General features: G+C 42.3%; 1 protein-coding gene across 1 annotated transcript in view; it reads right to left on the bottom strand.

The window, feature by feature from the left end:
• Positions 1–220: 220 nt before the first annotated feature.
• Positions 221–19,070, bottom strand: part of zfh2 (Zn finger homeodomain 2) — a 381,104-nt gene continuing 362,254 nt past the window's right edge. The window contains exon 8 of the mRNA XM_068225879.1: positions 221–1,026. Coding sequence (XP_068081980.1) covers positions 221–1,026 — 806 coding nt within the window. The remainder of the gene's footprint in view (positions 1,027–19,070) is intronic.

The raw sequence follows: 19,070 nt of genomic DNA, 5'->3' as shown, positions 1-19,070 counted from the left end.
AGTTAAAATTGTCATTGTATAATAATTATGCATTAAAGAATAGCGAGGTTTAATTATTACTTTTTAAAAATGTTTTAACAAAGACTTTTCTTTTGTTACAGATTTTTAAAATGCGAGTTCCTAGTTACAATAATATGGTGGTGGTGACGTCACGCTCTCTCGTAGTGGCCGGTAAGGTAAGGAAGGGTCATCTTTTCACGTTACCTTGCCGTACAAAGTGCTACTGACCGGTGCTGGGCACCGCCACAGGTGAACAAGTTGACGTGACAGCAGATGACACATCCCCAGGATGCAAGAGTCGCTTGCCTCCCTTAGGATCCTGTGGCTGACAGAAGTCTCTCGCAAGTCCATCCTTGATGTTGGCATTCGAGTCGGTTGGAGCGCCTGGAGCCGAACTCTCGGCTGCCGCCCTTGCTGCCAGCAGCGTAATTTGGTTCACAACATCTTCCATCTCGTGTGACAACCCCTCTGAGGGAGACACCGATGCCGGTGGTGGCACTACCGGAGTCATTCGCTGAGGGGGTGGAGGTGAAGTAACAACCGTTGATGTCGGACTCGGATGAGGACGTTCTTGATTCATAACTCTCAGTCTCGACATGTGGTTCTCAGAATCACAATGCCTTTTAAACTGTAATATGGACGAACACCTATCGCCGCAAAGTTTACATTCGTACTGAGGTTGAGTGAGTCGAACCGCGCCTCGCTGATCGGCAGATTTTCCTGGATAGCACGACACTCGTTGATGACCCAACAAACCTGCCTCTCCGGGGAATGCAAGCCGACACTTCTTGCAGACGAAGCCTACCTCAGTGTCGATTTCTCGACAGTGAGGAACGAGGGCTGACGGCAAGGAGACACATCCTGTCTGCTGATCTTCTACAGCAGTGAGCCGCACGGTGCTAACTCCAGGCTCGCAAGATGCCGTGGCCTCCCCGATTGCTTGCAACGTCGTCGGGGAGAGTTGGAGCAGAGCAAGCGGGGTCCCTGCGAGTCCAGGGGGTGGCTCGAGCACGCCTCCTCCTCCAGCTGAAACAAAACAGTCAGTTAGATATATCAAGCCACATAAGTACGACATCATTAAAGACGACTTTACACAACTCTTGTCCCATCAGCGCTGGAAGAAACAATCATTAACAAATAATTCGCTCACCAAATATATTGTTATAGTGACGTTCCACCATGATTCTCAAACAAAAACTACAGAAAGTGTTGGTTTTTATCAAATTTAGAATCTGGAAGTCCAATTATTCCATGAATGTTGAAAACTTGATTGAAAAAACGTTTTCAGCTGTGCATTTCTGTATAAGTGGCAGTGACTATAAGATCCTGCTTTCGGAACCTGTATTCGAACACGAAATTTATAATCATGTATAATGTTTCTCGTACGTGTTAGTTTACGTCAATCCGTCGGACAGAACGAGTTCTAAAATTGACACTGTGTATAATACTGATTTTGCATTCGGAACATTGTGGGTTCGAACCACAATGTCGGCTGCCCTGAGGATGGCCTTCCGTGTTTCCTATCTTCACTCCAGGAAAATGCTGGAGATGTACCTTGCTTAAGACCACGGCTGCTTCCTTCCCTCTCCTAGTCATTTTCTATCCCAACGTCGCTATAAGACCTGTCTGTGACGGTACGACGTAAAGCAAATAGTAATTATATATATTTGGTCATCAGCCCCGTGAACTTGCATGTATGAGTACGTGGAAGGTGAGGTGAACTACTGGATAGCATATGAAACTGTGAGATTAATGGCTGTGTATGTAACCGGAATTATACGGGCCTAAAATTTCAAGAGAAGCTCCTGAATTAGCAAGAAGGACCTACCCCAGTATTTACTTGGAATGACTGTGGTATCCTTTACGAGACACAGGGTTATGTTGGCCAACATTAGTTCCTCGCATCACTGAACACCCTCCGCCCCCCCCCCCCAATTCTCCCTCGCCACCTCTAAGAAAGGTAAACAAGATTGTAGCTTAATGTGACATTGGTATCATGACTATAATTTTACGTAGAATCCGAACTACAGGGACCTCAATTTTTATTTCAACAATCCCACATGTGTAAGCCGTATTTCGGATGACGACTGCCTTCTATGAGAATCCAGTACTAACCCCCTCCCCTCGCCCCACCCGCCTTGTTTTAGTTTCGTTTCGCAGTAAAGTTTAAGGTGAATCAACAATTATTTTAATCTCCTCTGATGCAGCATGACAGGTGGATCTACTCGAACCAAGGTCTTCCTCAGAGACACACTGTCTCGTAGGAAATGATTGGAGGAGGAAGTGAGATCTCCATATGAGTGAGTCAGGCAGTCAGCGGTCGGCAGTTAACTCACTCCCTGACAAGTGGAAATGATCTCTCTACTAGTGACGACAATTAACTCTTTACACTAGTTAACTAGCGTCCACATTTATCATCAACACTGGTTATATTAAAATGACGTCACTTCCTTTAGCTTTTTGTTGCGACGTTCGTACATCCGATCACCAACTTCCTGCTCTGTATTTCATACCTATCACTATAGCCCCACACAGCAGTCAAGGGGCTATAATGTTATCATCTGGTTGGATTTTTGAGGCTAATGTTCGGTTCAATGCAAGACGAAATTCAAATATTTTGTCAGTACTCAAGAAGTATGTTATCAGCCACAGCTATGAGTAACTAGCGAAGCAGAATTAAATTAGTAGTAAACTCGTGTCCTCATCTCGAGGTGGTGCAGCTCTTTTCAGGCACACCCCCATTGGAGGTGAGCTGCATGTACCATTTCAACCACATACCAGCCCTCCTGCCATTCTTAAATTTCTGGCAGTACCGGGAATCGAACCCGGGCCCCCAAGGGCACTAACCGTTACGCTACGGAGGCGGACAGAATTAAATTAACCGGCTATGAGTAACGATGACGTATTCGTCCATCTGAGATGTAGTTTTCCGCAGCATCATCCCTCCTTCAATACTCCACTTAACAACGTATTAGGATGTTCTAGCATCTATTTCGCGAAAACCTCCCCCGATCCTATCCCATATTAGGAAGAACTAGACGGTACAGAATGCAAGATGATAATATTATTATTATTATTATTATTATCATCATCATCATTATTATTATTATTATTATACATCTGTAGCATAGACTGTTATGCCTTTCAGCATTCAGTCTGCAAGATTCAGTCTATTTAATAAACGCCTCCACAATGATATATTTGTAACTAGCTCTGTGGTCTCGTTTAGTTTCATACCTCTTATCTTTACGTCGCACCGACACAGATAGGTCTTATGGCGACGATGGGATAGGAAAGGCCTAGGTGTTGGAAGGAAGCGGCCGTGGCCTTAATTAAGGTACAGCCCCAGCATTTGCCTGGTGTGAAAATGGGAAACCACGGAAAACCATCTTCAGGGCTGCCGATAGTGGGATTCGAACCTACTATCTCCCGGATGCAAGCTCACAGCCGCGCGCCTCTACGCGCACGGCCAACTCGCCCGGTATCTTTAAATCATTAGGAACTGAGTCTGACCATCGTCGTCTTGGTCTCCCTCTACTTCTCCTGCCCTCAATGTCCGAGTCCATCATTCTCCTACGTAACCTGTCCTCCTTTATTCGCAGAACATGGCCCCACCACCGAAGCCGGTGTATGCGTACAGCTTCATCCATCGAGTTCATTCCTAATTTACCTTCTATTTACTCGCTCCGAGTACCTCCCTGGCATTGTTCCCAACTGTTTGTACCAGCAATCATTCTCACTACTTTAATGTCTGTTACTTGTAGCTTATGACTAACAAATCTTTAGTCCCCCATCTTTCACTCCCGTACAGCAAAGTTGGCCTGAAAACAGACCTGCTGTAAAGATAGTTTCGTCCGAGAGATGGCTTCTTTCCTACAGAATACTGCTGATCACAACTGTCAGCTCACTTCATTGGCTTTGCTGTAACTTTATTCAACCTCATTTTCTATCCTACCATCCTGGGAGAATACACATCCTGTGTAGTCCCAACCTGATATTCAATTCTCTTAGGTTTCCTCCCTGCTGACGTCATTTTATTATTTGAAAGGCTAATTTTCACACGATACTCAATGAACCTATTCTCAAGTTGCAAAATATTAGTTTGCAGACCTTCAGTTCAGCCTGTCATTAAGACAAAGTAGTCGCCATAGGCCAAACTGCTTACAACATTTACACCTAACTGAATCGTCCCTGCCACTTTATACCTTCCAGTAGGTGATCCATGTAAACTATGAACAACAAAGGTGAAATATTACAGCCTTGGCTAATCCCTGTAAGTACCTTGAACTATGAACTCATTCTACCATCACTTCTCACTGTATCCCAATTGTCGACATAATTGTCTCTGATTACTTGTAATTATCTACACTTAATGCCATAATCCCTCAGTACGGGCAACATCTTTCCCCTCGGTACTCTGTCTATTATTACTATTTACTTTCCTTATAACTATTTTAGGGCGCTGATGTGACGGAATTTATCTCCACAGGAGTCCTTTGATGTACATGTAAATCTACTGAGAAGAGGCTGGAAATCGGGAACATCTTCAAACACCATCGGAATAGAACTCACCGAATTGGGCTCAAAAAAAAAACACTGCTCTCCTGTCTCAGCCACTCAGTCTAGCGATTAATACACAGAGCAAGCAACTGAATCGATGAACTTTTCATGCCTAGTCCGTAAATTAAATGAAACAAAAAATCCTCCAACTATCTATTCTCATTTTTATATATTCTTTGAATTTGTACTTACGCAGAGACATTTTTTAAAAAGCACTTCACTGCGTTAGTATTCCTGTTATGTTGGCTTTATGGCATTAAAATCACATGGATAGTATTTTTGAGGATGTAAAATGGCAGGTGGAGAGTGAGTATCTTCCATCACAATAAAAACTCCCCAACTCGATTGAGATTGGCAGTAGGCAACGGGGCTTGCCATTACAGTGAAAATTCTCCAACCCGGCCTTCACTTGAAAAATTACGTATGGCGAAATCCCCATCGTAATTTACGTCGTTTTGGACATTTTCTTTTCCACCCCTTCTCATCTCCATGTTGATGGGGGCTGAACATGGACTTCAACGACATCCGGAGTGTCATTATTCACTTCAGCGAACCCGACAAATATGGACTGTCATTAATATTTGTCGTTGTCTATGTCACCCCTCTTCCTGTATCTTTATAATTCTGCCCCGCCCTTAAGGGTACTACGGGAATCGCACCCCCATAGAAATTTCTTCGAGATAGTAAGTCATATGTGTAGCAAGTTTGGTTGAGAAGTATGTTAGAACCTACACATATACGTCCTTAAACTCGGTCACATTTTACAGTTTCTTTTCTTCACCAGCTCTCACCCTCCTGCCGATTGTGACTGAACATTGTCTTAAACGGCAACCAGATTGTCACTATTCATCTCAGCGATCCTGGAAAGTAAGGCTCGACTCCATTTCCGATTATTTTAATATCTCATTCCCCCTCGTCCCCCGCCCCAAAGGTGGCTGAACTTGGACTTTTAAAAAATCCGAACTGTCACATTCACCTCAGCGACCCCGAAAAGTATGGATTCGACACTATTTTCGATTAATTTTAAATCTCATCCCCATCGCCGCCCTCCCCTAAGGGTGTTTTGGGTGTCTTATCCCAACGCGGTTTGTCTCCTGATACTAAGTCATAAGTTTACGAAATTTTATTGAAATCGCTCCAATGGTTTAGGAGGAGATGTGGTACACATATATATATACATACAGTGACATTTATTTATTTATTTATTTATTTATTTATTTATTTATTTATTTATTTATTTATTTATTTATTTATTTATTTACTTATTGTATGGTTTCTTAGTTCCGGGAGTGTTCGAGGACATGTGCGGCTATTTGACGCCCATGGGAGGGCCGCGCGTCTGGGTGTGAGATGATAACGATAATGAAATGAAATGGCGTATGGCTTTTAGTGCCGGGAGTGTCCGAGGACATGTTCGGCTCGCCAGGTGCAGGTCTTTCGATTTGACTCCCGTAGGCGACATGCGCGTCGTGATGAGGATGAAATTATGATAAAGACAACACATACACCCAGCCCCCTTGCCAGAGTAATTAACCAATGGTGGTTAATAAATAAATAAATAAATAAATGTCACTGTATGTATATATATATATGTGTACCACATCTCCTCCTAAACCATTGGAGCGATTTCAATAAAATTTCCTGTCGGGAATCGAACCCGGGACCCCTGTGGCCAAAGGCCAGCACGCTAACCATTTAGCCATGGAGATAACGATAATGAGGTAAGGAGACGGCGACGGCACATACTCTACGAATAACACCAAGCTCAAGGCTTAAATTCTCAATCTGACGGACGGATTACCATCATCAGCGTCATATGCCCTTATTCCATATAAGTATTTCCGAGAGAGATTCGGAACTGAATGGAGGATTTGGGCACGCAATTTACTGATTAGAAATTACAAACTAGCAACTCTACTACCTTGCCGTCCAACACTCCGATAGATACATGATTCCACCAACGGGACTCGAACCGGCTAGCCACGGTGTCAGACCATGTAGACTCGACACATCAACAATCGTGGCCTCGAGGCGGTCTAACCTTTAGTGAAACAATGTTACGCAAATAATCACCATTATGGACTTACCCACAACGAAAGTTTCTAAGAAAATGAACCCTTCGTGTTTAAATGAACTTCGTCAACTGGTGAAGTGCTCCATTTCGGTCCCCCCTGTAGCTCGCCCTCTTCCTTCTCTATGACAACATCCTCTAATGCCAACACTGTTTTACTCACTCTAATAAAGACCTTTCATTAATTAGGATTTCCCACCCCACCAGCCTACTGCTTTGCCCTGGATCCAGCCGTGTTGCGAGGGAAGTGTCATTTCAGACTGCACAGCGAATTACAAGTAATTATCTCCAAGTTCAAATTAATTAAGTATTCTAAAACGTGGTACAGTAATGGACGATTTCCTGTGTGTGTCTGAGGCTGTCGAGACAGGCGGGTATAGCCGAGCGAAACGATGTAGCAAGCGCTAACTTACCAACACCTCCATTACCAAGGCAATACTAGACTGAGATATGGACAGTACTAATATATAAAACTGCCTAGATTTGTATAATTGACATGTGTTATTTATGTGAAATTATCAATTTTCAGGAGCAGAAAAGTAAAAGCACCAAGGAGAGAATAACTTTTTCTTCAGTTCTGGAATCGTTGAATAAATACTAGTGGCCTATATATTTTTATTCCATACTATGACGAATTTAATTTCTTTCCACACTAAAACTGTCGAAAACCCAGGACACAAACTATAGTTAGGATGGCCACGATTAGAAATTCGTATCTCCAGAGAGTGCATCTTCCCATTTTAAAAAAATGTTTTACTAGCGCTTTAATGTCTCACTAACTCGGATATATTTTTGATGACAATGGGGCATGAAAGGGGAAAAGTGGCCCTGGCCTTAATAAATGTACAGCGAATTCATATGTCTCATGTGGAAATGTAAAACTAAAGCCTACATAAAATTCTAAGATGTTTATTTAGTTTCAAATATAAATATACAACTCTAATGCCGAAAAGTTGCTATATGTTGTTTATAATAAAAGCAATTTTGGAAACACAACAGGGTTATGTTTACTTCGCTAGTCTACTCACTTCCAATGTTAGCAGGGCGATTCTAAGTTATTGACATACTGATCTCCATACAAAAGTTTCCTCTCAGCGAGAAATACTCATTAAGACATAAGAGACTTCAAAGATGAGAGGCTCAGTCGCTGTATTGCACAATAAGAAGCACTCTCAAGGAACAGCTTACAAACGACCCGACCCTCTCTAATGATGTCTCCAAGCTTTTAAGTAGTTTAAAACATAATAATGTGAATCCAAGAACCATGAAAAGTTATCAAAAGAAAGGAAATATAAGTATATACATAGCAAAAGAAAATGAGCCACAAACATCAAACAAGAGGGATTGATTACATTGAAGATCTAGTAATCGTATCGAAAACTAATTAAATATATCTGGAAGGCACTTGGATTTCACAATGTTGAAATAGACCAAGATTCTGAAACCCGTGAGGTCGAGATAGTTGATAATTTTTCCTTAATTGAATTTAATGTAGTTGACAGCTAAGCGATATTGTCAACAAATCCTCACTAAGGTGGCCGCAGTTGGAATCAGGGCCATTACATATGCTATTTTCAAAAATAAAAAATAAAATCACTTTAGTACAGTTCGTATTCCACGTAAACTAGAGGTTACAGCAACGGGTATGTAATACTACAGACTTACTTAGTTTACTTCCGTTGGTTTCTGTTCTGAAGTCTTAAAGTTATGGTCAGAACCAGAGGCACGATTACGTCTTTCTTTATCGAATTCTGGAACAGACTCAGGTTTAGCTAAGATGTCATCCGTGACATTACCGTCACAGCATGAAGGTGTCCATCATGATTCTGAGACAACACTTACGTTCATCCTCAAGTTAACGCACTCAATACGCCACAAATCACAAATAGTTTCCATTGTATTTATGTACATATATTTCCTTTATTCCGTAAGCTATTAATTTATACATTTGTTTTAATATTTTGGATCCTCTTTGTAACCTGTAATATCAGGCAAATTAATTTTTAAAATGTTGCAATCTCACTGTTGAAAATATATATCACATTTTCAACAGACACATATCCTACGAGAACACCGTTTATTAACTCTTGTATCGTGAATTTTGATCTATGAACTATAAGGCACTAGAAAAGGCCCAGACTATCTCACTAATCACAAATCTGGCAGTGTAAAACTCTTTTCCAGCAAAACATGTTGTACTTTGCAACGTAGAGTGCAACTTCTTTAGTTCGAACTATTTAATTCAAATTCGTGAATAATTCGAATATACATTCCGCGCTGCCTTGGCATTCTCACAGGGAAGTAAAATCATGATAGCTTAGAATATGATAGTGTTTAATTCGAAATAAAAATGTACCCTATTAGAACTCCTCATATGGTTTTAAGGATGATGGAACTCTACCTGGATGTAGGTGAAAGGTGGTGCAGAATCGCATTGGTCCTAGAAGCGGAACTACAGTTGCGGGGCAGCTAAAAAAAGTTTCAAGATACAGGCCGCTTAAGGGTTATGTCTAAACCCACAACTCCACGAGGAGTTGAGTTGACAGCTCTCAGAAGAAGAAATGAGATATTTAACTGGCTACTGAAGGTTTGGGAAATGGAGCCTGGAGCCATTAGGTACATGGGTTAAACGACTACGGCTGGCGATTTCTACCGAGCAAAAGCTAATAAGGGAATGTTGTCGTTGTTGTCCTTATTGTTATCGTTGTTGTAGTTGTTTGATTCATCAGTCCACAGACTGGCTTGATGCAGATCTCCATGCCACCCTATCCTGTGCTAATCTTTTCATTTCTACCTAACTACTGCATCCTACATCTGCTCTAATCTGATTGTCATATTCGTACCTTGATCTACCTCTACCGTTCTTACCGCCCATACGTCCCTCAAAAGATGTGTCCTATCATTCTCTCTCTTCTTCTGTGATGAGGTTAAAACCCCGGAATCCACTCTGGACTGATCTACGCTCCCATGAACAACTCAGTGTAACAGCAGAATGGAGACAGCGATGGGAACAATGTCCACCCACCAACGCCTTTCTGACTAAAGACCCAAGGAAGAAAGTGCCAGGTTTCGATCTTCCTCGACATGCGTGATCAAAACTCAACCGTTTCAGAACAGGCCACAGCAGGTGCCGATATATGATGAAGAAGTGGGAATATTGTGAAAGTGCTGCGTGTGAGTGTGGTGCTGAGAAGCAGACATTGCTTCATATTGTTGAGAGCTGTCCACTGTCAGCATTTAAGGACGGTTTACGTGCTCTGCATGTATTGACGCCAAGTGCAGTGGACTGATTGTCGAAGCTGGACTTTCTAGTTTAATTACTTCAATATTTCTTTTTTTTTTTTTTTTTGCTAGTGGCTTAACGTCGTACCGACACAGATAGGTCTTATAGCGACGATGAGACAGGAAAGGGCTAAGAGTTGGAAGGAAGCATCCCTGGCCTTACATTAAGGTACAGCCCCAGCATTTGATGGTGTGAAAATGAGAAACCACGAAAAACCACCTTCAGGGCTCACAACAATGGGATTCGAACCCACTATCTCCCGGATGCAAGCTCACAGCTGCGCGCTCCTAACCGCACGGCCAACTCGCCCGGTCTTCTATATTTCAACTTCATTGAATATTTTTTCACATTTTACTTGTAAATGCAATACGATAATAATAATAATAATAATAATAATCTCTTTTCCTCGTCAAATTTCACCAAATCGTTCTCCTCTCAGCAATTCGAGTCAGTATCCCATCATTCGTGATTCGATCCACCTATCTCACCTTCAGCATTCTTCTTTCATTCTGAGCTAGTTATCGTCCATGTTTCACTTTCATGTAATGCCACGCTCAAGACGAAAGTCTTCAAAAACATCTTCCTAATTCCTAAATCAATCTTCTTAAGAATGGGCTTCCTTGCTTGTGCTAGTCAGCATTTTATGTCCTCCTTACTTCTGCCATCATTAGTTATTTTACTATCCAAGTATCAATATTCATCGACCTACCTTATGACTTCATTTCTTAACTACAATTTCGTTCGACTGCACTCCATTACCTTTGTATTGGACTTATTTTTCTCATCTTGTACTCCTTCCCCAAGACTCTGTACATACTATTCAGCAATTCCTGTAGATCTCTTCAGACTCAGATACAATAATAATATCATGGGCAAATCTTAAGGTTTTGATTTCCTCTCCTTGGATTGTGAATGTATATGCATAAGGGAATGTATGGTCGCTTAAAGAAAGGAATGCGCGCATGGCACCGTATGGTCCTTGCATTTAATATTTTATGACACTTAACTGCAAGTATTATCGAATTATAATGCACCTCCGAAGTAGATACAAACCCTGGGAATAGTCACAACAAATATTACATCTACAGGTACAATTGTTTCTGAGAAAAGTGTTACTTAAACAATACCATTAACTCATTCCTTTTCTGAGCGATTGTACCTAGGTATATTGCTTTTGCTTACAGTAAAGTGCTTGCATTACAGTAGGAATTGTTTATAATTCGACATTCGAGTAATTACGGAGAGCCTCCGTGGCTCAGGCGGCAGGTCGCCGGCCTCTCAACTCTGGATACCGTGGTTCAAATCCCGGTCACTCCATGTGAGATTTGTGCTAGACAAAGCGGAGGCGGGATAGGTTTTTCTCCGGTTACTCCGGTTTTCCCTGTCGTATTTCATTCCAGCAACACTCTCCAATATAATTTTATTTTATCTGTCAGTCATTAATCATTGCCCCAGAGGATTGCGACATTGGCATTCCTCTCCTCGCCGCAAGTTGGAGGCTTCATTCATCCCATCCCTGACCCGGACATTAACTGGAAAACAGGATGTAGGTTTTCATTTTCATTCGGGTAATTAAAGTGTGTGATATTGTTTAATTCGATGTTTTTCTGGATCCTTGAAGTTCCAATTAACCAAGGTCTACAGTATAAATGAATCATGCCCGTTACTTGGAAAGGCTGTTTGAAATACACATTCTGCTTCATGAAGTGAAATCAAGGAATCCAACAAACTGCAGTCCTACAGTGGTTTTGGAAATTCCACGGCCTAAAGTTCCAATGGATAGTTTGTAATCTAGGAATCACTACATTCAGGATGATATTCACATGGTTTTCCATCATTTTCTCCCCAAATATGTACTTTCCAACTGCACTATCTTCAATGTTCTCTGAACGGTTGTTCAATGCTTCCAAGATGGAGACAACAAAGCAAGATCGCGCACAGTGGCAAGCATTTTAACGACGTCCCTTTCTTCGATGGCTTGTTGGATGAAAACCCAGCCTAGGAGTTCTGCTGACCACACTTTCTTCTTTCATTTTTTACACAAGAGATCAATAAAGCGCCGAGCCTTTAACTCCACATCCCACCTTGTACATAAAGCTCCGAGTTCGATTCCAGGCCAGGTCAGGTATTTTAACTGCGTACCGCTAGACAGGGATTAGCTATAAATTTTAAGGCTCACATACAATTTTTACGGATTTCAGACACACTGAGGTGCCGGAATTTTGTACTTCATTAGTTCGTGTACATGCCAGAAAATCTACCAGCTTGGTTTGAGGTATTTGAGCAACTTGAGCTCAGAAGGCCAGCAAGTCTACAGTCTGAGACTCTATTCCTTTGTTACGACTTGCTTTACGTCCCACTGACGTAGACGGGTCTTTTAGCGACTTTGGAGGACGAAAGGGTTAGGACCGGGACGGAAGCGGCCTTAATTATATTTGCCAGATGTAAAAAATGGGAAACAATGGAAAACCATCTTCAGGGCTGCCGAGAGTGAGGTTCGAACCCACTACCTCCCGAATGCAACTGACAGCTACGTGGCCCAAACCACGCAGCCAATACTCTTGGTCTCAACCAATCAGCCCGGCTATTATGATGATGATGATGATTATTATTATTATTATTATTATTATTATTATTATTATTATTATTATTATTATTATTATTATTATTATTATTGCTCTTGTTGTTATCACTGTAATGTAAATGTTGTAACAATACATATTTTCTTTTAAAACGTACAAATACTCTTAATACTGCTGGTCTGTCCCTAGGCCTTTTTGAGCAAACCTGCTTCTTCCAGATCCACTCAAGGCAGTCAATTCCAGTGGGACTTTGCACGTTTTATTCTTTCTGCTTCCACAGAAAATATGGAAAAGTAAAGTAGCAGTCAAGCAGGCGGAGCGTACACAGCTGCGTGCCACCCCTTCCCCTTCCCCACGCACTACATTCATCAATAATCCCATAAAAGTAGCAGCACAGCTAAACAAGCGAACAAGGGGAACAAAAGTAATCGGTAATCCTGATCTGCGCCTTCATTGTAAATTCTCGATATTGAACCAGTGAACTTCCAGCATGCATACTTTTCTAGAGTGGCGTGACATTAGCCTAAAACAAGCTTCCTGGAATACCTCAAAATTGGAAATAACGAGTTATATCCAGTCATATCATAAAAATCGAAAACGTACTCACTGAACTCACACAACCTAGTGAAGCAGTAAGATTGCATTCGGGAGATGACAGGTTTGAACCTCGTCATCAGCTGTGAAGGTGATTTTCCGTGGTTTCCCATTTAGACTAGGAAAATTCACAGACTGTACCTTAATTAATGCCATGGCTCCTTCCTGTCCGTTGAAAGATGTTTCCTTTCCCGCTGTCACCGAAAACCTGAGTCAGTGCAGCGTTAAACTGCAAACAATATATAAATAAGAGGAAATCACTTGAAATAAGAAAGTTGTCTGATAGTCTATTTCATAGTGAAACCAGTCTTGAAAATCAGTGATTATGAGGGTGCTTCAGTAAGCCTCGTACTACTGAATTTATATATCTCTAATGTGCACGCAGTGTTTTATCGTAGACTGTTTGATATATATGACGTAAAATCACTAACAATAAACAATTAACGTTATTTGTTTCAGGTCTACTAACTACTTATTACGGTTCTTGGAGACACTGAGGTGCTGGAATTTAGTCCAGCAGGAGTTCTTTTACGTGCCGGTAAATCTACTGACACGAGGCTGACGTATTTAAGCACCTTCGAATACCACAAGACTGAGCCAGGATCGAACCTGACAAGTTAGGATCAGAAGGCCAATGCTCTACCGTACACTCGGCGTTCTATATTTGTGATATCGATCATCATCATTGATCTGCATTTAGTAGTGTTTTTTTTTTTTGCTAGGGGCTTTACGTCGCACCGACACAGACAGGTCTTATGGCGGCGATGGGATAGGAAAGGCCTAGGAGTTGGAAGGAAGCGGCCGTGGCCTTAATTAAGGTACAGCCCCAGCATTTGCCTGGTGTGAAAATGGGAAACCACGGAAAACCATCTTCAGGGCTGCCGATAGTGGGGCTCGAACCTACTATCTCTCGGATGCAAGCTCACAGCCGCGCGCCTCTACGCGCACGGCCAACTCGCCCGGTATTTAGTAGTGTAGCTCAGTGGCAGATTCCCTACCAGTAGTTAGCGTAGTATTTTCTTAAGTGATTTCAAAAAAAAACTTGGAAATTGATTAAATATGCCCCCTGATAATGTATTACAATCCCTAATTCCCCTTCCTAAATATTTGCCCCAATTATCTTTCCTTTTGTCATCTTCCTCACCCGATCTCAATATGACAATTCTCGTTTTATACCTAGTCCAGATTCGAATATTTAAGATCACGGTATACTGTTAGGGTTGTCTTCTATGTTATCCGTAATTTGAAAAGTTTAGGCCCTGTACATTTCTCTCCCGGAATTTGAATGAGGACCTGACATTTATCAAGTGTAATCATTATCATCATTACTTCTCATTAAGTATGAACTTAACACCCAATGTCATACAAAGAAAACTCCAACTCTTAACGTTTTAAGCGATAATGATTAATAACATTCATCTATGAGTGATAAGAAAATTAAGAAGTCTTTTGAACCCTCCGAGGATGAGGGCATCGGGCAATAGAATGGAAAAGGTACGGGCCCCAAATTCCGATAACGTCTCAGTCAAAAAGGAAAAGTTGACCAAATCACATCGGATGGGAAACGTAAAACATGACAGAATGACACAATCCACTGGAGTCTCGTAGTGAATGATCATATCTCACATACTGAGAGTTCCTCAGGCTTCTTTGTTATATTGAAAACTCGCATATTTGAGTGGTAAACAACACTGAGAAATTAGTCTTAAGCACTGAGTAGGTAACAATAATACTGTTATTTAAACATACACTAACTGATGGAATAGATTCCATGTATCTATATGCCACTTTCACTCAAGTACTAGCTTATAACTAGAGCCCGGATTATATGTAGTATAAAAATGAGAAATATGCACATAAATATGTATCTAAAATTGACAAAATATGCAATTAAATATGTAATCAATGAAAATATATAACATATCTTTATTTGATGTATTCTTGTACACCGAAAGGGATACAAAACCTAAAAAGTTAAAAGTGCAGATGTTATTCAACCTCTAAATTTCATTTGAAGGCAAAATTACTGTAATAACTAAATACTTTTCCACATTTTCTGCGGTCACCGAATGCCTTCTGTCTGTTAGAATGTTCTTACACAGTATATAGAAAAAGACCGTTCAACTGCACATGATGTCACTGGCATGTACTTCAAATTGCCCGGCAAAGAAATATTTAGTTGTAGAACTGCTCGAGCAAGGAAGTTCCCTATTAGGAGAGATGACCTCATCATACACAAATATGCTTATTAGAAAAATATTCTTGAAGACTTTTGTATGGGACTGTAGCCTTTTTGGCTAGTTGCTTTACGTCGCACCGACTCAGATAGGTCTTATGGCGACGATGGGACAGGGAAGGGCTAGGAAGTGGAAGGAAGCGGCCGTGGCCTTAATTAAGGTACAGCCCCAGCATTTGCCTGGTGTGAAAATGGGAAACCACGGAAAACCATCTTCAGGGCTGCCGACAGTGGGGTTCGAACCTACTATCTCCCGAATACTGGATACTGGCCGCACTTAAGCGACTGCAGCTATCGAGCTCGGTCTGTAGCCTTTTATGGAAGTGAATGGAATAACCGAAGAAGAACGAAAGAAAGAAATAAAGAAAGAAAGAGAAAATGCGCGTTTGACACGTGTCATTAAATCGAGGACTGGCGAAGGGATCACAAAAGAAGAGAGGAGAACAATGTGACAAATTTTCTGCAAGGGAAGATTGATACACACAGCTCGAGACAACCAAGACTTGCACCGTCAACATAGCTGAGGGATGCGATTCATTGACAGAATACTTCACTTTAAATTATTAAATTATTTTTAGATGTTAAAGACGTACATCTTTCCCTTAACTATTTTCAAGTGTCTAATTTTATCTATGTAAAATAAGTGAAAAAAGAATTGTGTTTTCCTTCAAATGCGCTATATCCTTCAAAATATTTAAAATATGTAACATTTATCAAAATATTTGTTATGCATCGAAATATGTAAGAATATGCAACTTTAACTCCTGGAATAATAGTCCTTTTAGTGTGATTCGCCGAAATTTTAGTTCTTCTTATAGCTACATATATGGGAACAGATTATGTAATTACATATAATCCTGGCTCTACTTATAACACTGGTACACCTTCAGATAAAGTCATCTGTATAAAGCCTGTAACCCAGTTTTTTACGAGGAACACAGGGAGACATTTTTAATTTTAAAAAGCACAAAAATACGAAGGAAACAAAACCTGTCTTTAACTCCGTTTACGATACGACGTAGCACAAAGTGTGGTACGTACACGCTTCTAACCAAATATCACTGTTAGAAATCAGGTGCACGCTATCCTCGGAAAATACTGAGGAACGATGAGTATGTTTCGTGAGCTTATACAAATCTGTGGAAAAAGAAGTGTTGGAAGTTCCTATTCATGGGGAAAAAATATATTAGTGACAAGTCTCTCCCAAAAGACGACGAAGCCAAGCAATAGATTTGAAAGAAGACTAATCATATTAAGCTAAATATATCCGTGGAGCAGGTCGCACTTGCCAATGAGATGGAAATGAAGGCAGCAGCGTGACACAACGGTAAGACGGATTATGAAGCCGTGCAAGTGGCCAATTAAGAGGCGCCGGGACGCGACACGTCGGGACGAGCTGTCGATACGACAACGTGCATTGCGGGGCGGCGTTGTGGAGGGGTTCGTTAGTATAAGATCTTAGTGCTTAACCAAACTCACCGGCCAGCTGGAGGAATGAGATTGCTTCAGGGAGACACCGCTTCACGGTGAACCACCCTTATTCCTGATACCTATATTATTCCACCACTTAATACACTGACTGACAGAGCAAATGCAACACCAAGAAGGAGTGGTCAGAACTTTATGCCAATTGCAGGGTAGACTGACGTCACTGAGGTATGCTCATGATGTGAAATGCACCGCTGTGCTGCGCACGTAGCGAACGATAAATGGGACACGGCGTTGGCGAATGGCCCACTTCGTACCGTGATTTCTCAGCCGACAGTCATTGTAGAACGTGTTGTCGTGTGCCACAGGACACGTGTATAGCTAAGAATGCCAGGCCGCCGTCAACGAAGGCATTTCCAGCAGACAGACGACTTTACGAGGGGTATGGTGATCGGGCTGAGAAGGGCAGGTTGGTCGCTTCGTCAAATCGCAGCCGATACCCATAGGGATGTGTCCACGGTGCAGCGCCTGTGGCGACGATGGTTGGCGCAGGGACATGTGGCACGTGCCAGGGGTCCAGGCGCAGCCCGAGTGACGTCAGCACGCGAGGATCGGCTCGGCACATCCGCCCCGCAGCCCCGCACGCCACGTCAACCGCCATTCTTCAGCATGTGCAAGACACCCTGGCTGTTCCAATATCGACCAGAACAATTTCCCGTCGATTGGTTGAAGGAGGCCTGCACTCCCGGCGTCCGCTCAGAAGACTACCATTGACTCCACAGCATAGACGTGCACGCCTGGCATGGTGCCGGGCTAGAGCGACTTGGATGAGGGAATGGCGGAACATCGTGTTCTCCGATGAGTCACGCTTCTGTTCTGTCAGTGATAGTCACCGCAGACGAGTGTGGCGTCGGCGTGGAGAAAGGTCAAATCCGGCAGTAACTGTGGAGCGCCCTACCGCTAGACAACGCGGCATCATGGTTTGGGGCGCTATTGCGTATGATTCCACGTCACCTCTAGTGCGTATTCAAGGCACGTTAAATGCCCACCGCTACGTGCAGCATGTGCTGCGGCCGGTGGCACTCCCGTACCTTCAGGGGCTGCCCAATGCTCTGTTTCAGCAGGATAATGCCCGCCCACACACTGCTCGCATCTCCCAACAGGCTCTACGAGGTGTACAGATGCTTCCGTGGCCAGCGTACTCTCCGGATCTCTCACCAATCGAACACGTGTGGGATCTCATTGGACGCCGTTTGCAAACTCTGGCCCAGCCTCGTACGGACGACCAACTGTGGCAAATGGTTGACAGAGAATGGAGAACCATCCCTCAGGACACCATCCGCACTCTTATTGACTCTGTACCTCGACGTGTTTCTGCGTGCATCGCCGCTCGCGGTGGTCCTACATCCTACTGAGTCGATGCCGTGCGCATTGTGTAACCTGCATATCGGTTTGAAATAAACATCAAGTATTCGTCCGTGCCGTCTCTGTTTTTTCCCCAACTTTCATCCCTTTCGAACCACTCCTCCTTGGTGTTGCATTTGCTCTGTCAGTCAGTGTACGTACAGCGACTGTGGTAACCTCCGGACTGGAAGGCCTAGACATCGATTATTTTTACCATGTCCTGCAAAGAGTCACGTGACAAAAGTCAACTAACAGCCAAACTGAATACCGATGAAATGTGTCTGTATCGGGAGCAATCCGTTTTTGTGAATGGGCATATCGACGTGACATACTACCCACTCACTCTCACTTTCAGACCTGACAATTAAAGAAACGGAAGACTTCTTAACCTGTTCTCCAAATTATAATAGCACATCACTGAAGAAATGTCTGGATCCATGGCTAAATGGTTAGCGTGCTGGCCTTTGGTCACAGGGCTCCCGGATTCGATTCCCGGCAGGGTCGGTAATTTTAACCATTATTGGTTAATTTCCCTGGCACGGGGACTGGGTGTATGTGTTGTCTTCATCATCATTTCATCCGCATCGTGACGCACAAGTCGCCTACGGGAGTCAAATCAAAAGACCTGCACTTGGCGAGCCGAACCCATCCTGGGATCACCCGGCACTAAAAGCCATACGCCATTTCATTTTTTCATTGAAAAAATCATTTAAATCATAACTACAGTTAAATATCCTGTTGTTTTGAGAGTAGTAGTATTTATTTATTTATTTATTTATTTATTTATTTATTTATTTATTTATTTATTTATTTATTTATTTATTTATTTTCCGTAAATTGTACATATACACTCTAGGGGTGGTAGATGCAGAAATGGCAAGGCCCACATACACGTAAGTACGTAAGTAAGAT

This window comes from Anabrus simplex, chromosome 1 (assembly GCF_040414725.1).
Source record: "Anabrus simplex isolate iqAnaSimp1 chromosome 1, ASM4041472v1, whole genome shotgun sequence".
Taxonomy (NCBI): domain Eukaryota; kingdom Metazoa; phylum Arthropoda; class Insecta; order Orthoptera; family Tettigoniidae; genus Anabrus; species Anabrus simplex.
The sequence above is the reverse complement of the archived record's forward strand: the minus strand, read 5'-3'. Positions and strand labels throughout refer to the sequence as shown.